At 36.6% G+C, this 6,098-nt stretch overlaps 1 protein-coding gene across 1 annotated transcript in view; it reads right to left on the bottom strand.

Moving 5' to 3' along the window:
- The window catches only part of LOC122090075, an 11,917-nt gene extending 9,192 nt beyond the window's left edge, over window positions 1-2,725 (bottom strand). Inside the window, exon 1 of the mRNA XM_042659913.1 lies at window positions 1,843-2,725. Coding sequence (XP_042515847.1) covers window positions 1,843-2,128 — 286 coding nt within the window. The 5' untranslated portion in view covers window positions 2,129-2,725. The remainder of the gene's footprint in view (window positions 1-1,842) is intronic.
- Window positions 2,726-6,098: the final 3,373 nt, after the last annotated feature.

The following is a 6,098-nucleotide window of genomic DNA, read 5'->3' as shown; positions in this document are numbered from 1 at the left end:
GGTGAAAGACACAAAACAAAAAAAAAAAAATTAGACCAAAAAAAAAAAAAACACTTTTAGGTCTCCACATCGCCCAAAAAAGATAGCTGGTTTCCGAGAAATTTAGCAGGTTTCGCCCCATATTTCAGTTTCGACCAAGGTCGAAACCTAGTCGAAACTCGAAATTTAGAACCTTGGGAGCAGTATCCTGGGTAGGTGCAGCAGCAGGAGGAGGATTAGTGTCTCCCGTGATCTTATAGTCTCAGTTGGGTGATTACTACCTTAAATTTGTACTAACTAATATGCTTGATAATAAATATGAGAATATAAGACTTATCATATGTAAGAATCATATCCACTTAAAGTGAGTGGACCAAACTTCAAGTGAGTAGTATTCAATGAACCAAACTTCAAGTGAGTAGTCTTCAAATACCACAACCATCAATAAAAGGCACATATGGCTTGCAATGTTCCGAGGATTAATAAAAAGAGCGTCCCAATTCACGAGGCTCCCGCTACTGCATAGTCAAGGAGGGGCAAATGTATGCAGCCTTACCTCCTGCTTCATAGCAGGCTGTTTCCAAGTTTCGAACCTGGAACCAACAAGTTGCAATAGCACAACTTAACCGTTGCGCCAAGGCTTGCCTCTGAGGGTTAACAATTAATAATAAAAAGTTAGCAAGACAAAAACAATTGTATTAGAAAGAGATACAATTTTTCCAAATAATCTAACTGATGCAGTAATATACCACCAGATATTTAGACCAATGATGGAATCCTTTCAATCAGGTTACATAATTAACTTCTAGAAAAATAATAAGAAAAGCATAAAAAATCTCACTTAGGCCCATGGTGTAGTCAAAACGAAGAAACACTGCATTTCTTATCTCCTATCTCAATATCCATCTTCTTCTAATATAAGGAATTACAATATTTCCAAATACACCGCACCAAATTGCTCAAGAAAGTTTTAATTTATTTTTTTTTTAGTATTATGCAACTGATATAGGTTAGAGACACTGAAATTTTAGACACCATAATGAAGTTCCTCAAAAATGCATCCATAATTACAGTGCATTTTTGTGCGTATCAACATCTACCATAATAGTTCTCACTATTTAAGTTCTCGTGTTGTTCCAGTCAGTGTCAACTGTCAGTGATGTACCAACCTCAACCTCTACCATGACAGTTACTTCTACTTAAGCTAGTACAAAGCAAACATTAACATCTGACAGCATTTTACCAAGAGAAATTATTATCAGCCACCAGCATCACCACAATATAACAATTAACAAGAACAACCTTTTCTGGTGCATACTGCCACTAAGGTTTTCTTCTTTTCCCCCTTTTCTCTTCCCTCTGTTTTTTCTCCTTTCTTATTTTTTGTTTGGGGCGTATTTGGCACATCATTGTGAAATCAATGAGGGTCTACCGTCCCACTTTATTGCTTAAAAATACCTGCTATAATGCCTAGTTGGGAAGTGATATAAATTATCAGATCTGATATCAAAAGAATTTCTACTCACCAACAAACACAACAAAGCTTGGATTTCCCATAGCTTGCACATTGTTTTTCCCTAAAATTACCATTAGTAAAGCTACAAAACATTGAGAAACAATACACACCATACAGAGTTCTTTGTAAAGATTCCTGATCTGAGAGTTGATTAAAGCTTGGAAAATTTAAACTAACTTAAAAATTGCAATTCGAACGATATGGGTTCAGATAAGGCAAACAAAAAAAGTTGACTAAAAATGCAATAATCAATACCGGGAAGACAATTATTCCCCATAAAAAAAAAGACAGAAGAGGGAAAAGCCAAAAGTCCGTTTAAAGGTTAAAACGAGGCAGAATTATCATACCAATGAGCGAAGCCTCTAGCAGGTGCGTCCTCCAGAGGACCTGATCCATGGGTGACACAGTCCCAAGCTTAGCTCCTTTGTTCTGGATCTTGAGAATGCTAGTTATGCTCGAAATAAGGATTACGGACATGGTACCAGCAATGGTCTTAACAGTGGCTGGGCTTTTCCCTGTTTTCAGATGGTCCAAGCTCTTCATCACCAACTCCCTCAAGGGCCCAATCTTCACCATTAGAAGCAATGCTACGACCCCTTCAGCAAAAAGGACCAAAAACAGTAGCTGAATCATCTCTGCAACAAAGCCCAATTCGCTACTATTGATAAAGATCACTCAACCTTCCTAACAATCGAGGTTAACCCCCATAGATTCAAGGCCACTTCCCAAAACAACTTTTTTTTCTTCTTTTTTTTCGCTCTAAGAATGAGGTCTCAAGGAAGCACATCTGAATATTGCATCACAAATCGGAAGGAAATTTTTTTCTTGCAGAAACCCATCTCTCCCTTCCACATGTAGTCTCCTCAGGCGATGGAGTTTTTAGAGAGAGAGAGAGAGAGATTAGCAAATGAGTTTTCTATGAGGGTCGCCGGGATAAGAATGCCTGAGACATTAGAATCTTTAGGCAAAGAAACTAAAAAATGTGTGAAGGATGTATTATGGACATGAGAGTGTGAAGAGAGATTATGATTTGTTTATCAAAGCATGCAACCCCATTTCTAGTTGGGGTTTTAGGAAGTGGGGAGGATGATGTCTGGTTTGGAGATTAGGAAAGATTAGCACTTTTTTCTGGCTTTTGCTTTTAGCATTGCTTTGCCTTTCAAGCATGCAAAACCACCCTGACCAGGATCATTCGATATGGTTATCTAATGACCATTATCCCAATTGATATGTACACTAGTATTATGGAGAAAAGCTGATGTGGTTTCTGCAGAAAAGGGGTAAAGTGGAGATAATCATACAGTATTCCTACCAAAAAAAAAAATTTAAATAATACAGTATTAAAAAGTAGAAAAAGAAGACTATTCGTAATACTAAATTAATGAAGGTTTAATGAAGGTTAGTCTTCCTTTTGCCGGATCGCATCTTAGTTTGCATTGGTTTTACCATATTTTTGGGAACGGATTCTTTTTGGATATGTGGGATATTATCTCAAGGTCGGATTACGATGGCGGCTATAGAGAGTTGAGCTATCACTAAAGTTTGGGTCTCCACAAGGAGTTTACTTCAACTTATTTTGAGACCATTAAATAGTAGTTGACCATTTTAAAAAAAAAAAAATTGGGATCTTTTAGGGAATATATGCTAATTTTGGGATGGTTACGTACTTGTACAAATGCAGGAATTCTAATTCAGCTATGATGCATTTAAGAACTGTGTGTAATTTGTTAGTTAGGAATCCTTAATATGGAAAATGATGTACCCAGTGATTGCGTGCCTCTATAATATATTTTCTTCTTTCATCAAAACCAAAAAAAAAAAAGGAAGGTTAGTCTCTACCATTGGATTAGAAAGAAAAAAAAAATGGTCTATACATTAGGACATAATTAAACTATGAAGTTCCTTATTTCTTCATTTCTGGACCATGAAATTCTTTTTTCCTCCTTTTTTTGGAGCTTTTGTTGCTCTGAAGTGAGGAGGTTCCAGGAAAGATCAGGGAAAGAGAAGAACAAAATAACTGATTTAATATGACAAATTAAAATAAGCTTTTTGCTACCGGAAGAGGTTTAGCTGTACCAAACAAAAAAAATATGAGTATTACCTACCAAAAATGAAGCTGAGCATGTAAGGTTATGGATAAGTAAGATCCATTGGGCAAGTCAGTTGTCTAAATGAAAGGAAGAGTCAAGTTGTTTATATAAATAGGGAAAATGATCTATATGGGAGAGTGAAATGTCTGCCTGCCCCACTCCATGAAAACTAGAAATGCCACCTCTCTTGATGCTTTCATGTGCATTTACATTGCCTCCCTTGCATATGTAAGAGCCACTCTCCCCAAAAAGAAATACTTCCCCTTATAGATATTCTCTCCCCCCGCCCCCCACAAAAAAAAGAAAAAGAAAAAAACACATGCTTGACCTAAACTAAGCCAGTGTTACTTGAGTTGCACACCCACCAGCAGCTTGATGCTTCTATTTTTTGTTGCTAGCATGATGCTTATGATTTATACTTTTCTTTTACTAAAATGGTATGCGCTTCTCTTTTGTGTCATAGTAATGTGTTTATTAGGCTTTTGTCTCAATTGTATATTTGTCTTGTGCCTGATAATGGCCAAACATGAGTGTTTGGTGATGATCAAATATAATGAATCTAGTGTTTGGGACGTTTTATATTATATATATATATATATATATATGTATACGACTATGTTTAGTGGAATCATATATTGATACATTTATGTCATTAGCACTAATATGTTTGTTAAGGGGGTTGAGTTGGGAAATGCGGAATAATTAAATAAGTTGAAAAAAAAAAAAATCAAAACAAAAGATGAAAGGGACAATTCAATTTATAATGGTTTAGCATCCTTACCTACATTCATTCCCAATTGCTTCCACACTCAATTTTTTAACTTCTATCGCTTTTAAAAGTATGAATCAAATCTTTACAAAAGTTTTCTTTGTTCAAATTAAACATTTTAGTTAGAATAGCTAGAGGGGTTAATGGAAGTACAGGGGAAGGACCAAGTGTTCCATCACTTGTGCCCGCAACTGTCTCAAAGTGGCTTGCACAACTTAACACAGGGTTGGAGGGGTGGGGTGTTGGAAATTAGGGAGTGTTAAGGAGGGTGCCTAGTGGTAATAGTTTCGACTTGTCGAGCCGGCACCCAGGGAAAGAGGTCATGGGATCGAACCCTGTCGTACGCAATGTGTGAGTGTGTGTGTGTTTTCTTATTTATTTTATACCCACTAGTGGGTTGTCCAAATGATTAGGGCGAACTAGGGATTGTATGGATTAGACGCACTGTCTCATGTTTGATTCCCCATCTGTGCATCTGCAATTTAAGTGGAGATCATAGCGGTGGATTGCTAAGCTAATCTCCCCGAGGATTAGTCAAGGTGCACGTAAGCTGGTTCAGACACCTTGGTTAACCAAAAAAAAAAATTGCAGGGGTTGGGGTTGGGAGAGCGACATGCAAGAGTGATGTGAAGGAAGAAGATGTAGAGGGGGAGGGGGAGGGGGAGAGTGTGAGGGAGAGGGAGAGGGAGGGGGAGGGACTTGGCGTTTTGAATTATCAAGGGAGAAAGAGAGTTGGATTTTTTTTTTTATTATTATTATTATTAATTTTTTTTTAAGGGAATCAAAATGTAAGTTTGGAGTAAGGGAGTTTGAATAAATATGGAGCAATAAAGTGATAGTAGTTAACCCTTTAGATTTCATGGACGTTTATTTATCTTTATAGGGGTACCTCATGCACATTTAAGCTCACATAAAAAAAAAAAAATCACATTCAAGGGAGGCCCAAGATTAACCTAAAGGAAGAAAAGAAAAGAGGATGTCTGAGACGATACCTCCCTAAGAAATTATGAGCCTATAGGGGATCAGTGGATCACAATCAAATATTTTAGAACCTCTAGATGATGGTTGATAAATTGAATGTTATGCAAACCATTTTGGTTCTCTTATGGTTAAGAATAAATTAATTAAGACAGCCCAAGTTTCTATCATGCGACAGGTTGGTTTAAATTTTGTGGATATATAGACATCAAGGTCCCTATATTTTCGAGGTCTAGCCTAAACAGAGTTGAACAAGTGGCAAATAAAACTATGAGAATCAAGAGACAACAAAAAGGTGTATGAATATACTGAAAAATGAATAGATGCATTCTAATACACAAGAATACTTGATTAAACTAGGTCATAGAATTTGACTTATAGTTAATCTAATTCCGATCTATTTATCCAATGATCTACCATGTCATCATGCCTTATGACTAAAATTGGCGATGACCTTAATACTATCAGCATAATGGAACTTCTGCCATTCTTTTGGCCCTATTTGTGTAATGCGGTTTTGATGGGGTGGGATTTGAGGGGTAAGAGAATTGTACATACTAACCTAAAAACGTGAGGAAATGAAGCGTGGCTTTAAAGCAAATACAAACACAAACTTTGCTTTAAACAAAGACATTTATTGCAAAAAGAAAATCTCTCCTAGGTAATGAGTTGCAAGTAATTTGGAATTCCTATTCATATTCTTTTTCTCGTCATTTATCTAGTTGCAAAAAAGGATTCTCTCTCTCTCTCTCTCTTAAACAGAGGG

Source organism: Macadamia integrifolia, chromosome 9 (assembly GCF_013358625.1).
Source record: "Macadamia integrifolia cultivar HAES 741 chromosome 9, SCU_Mint_v3, whole genome shotgun sequence".
Taxonomy (NCBI): domain Eukaryota; kingdom Viridiplantae; phylum Streptophyta; class Magnoliopsida; order Proteales; family Proteaceae; genus Macadamia; species Macadamia integrifolia.
The sequence above is the reverse complement of the archived record's forward strand: the minus strand, read 5'-3'. Positions and strand labels throughout refer to the sequence as shown.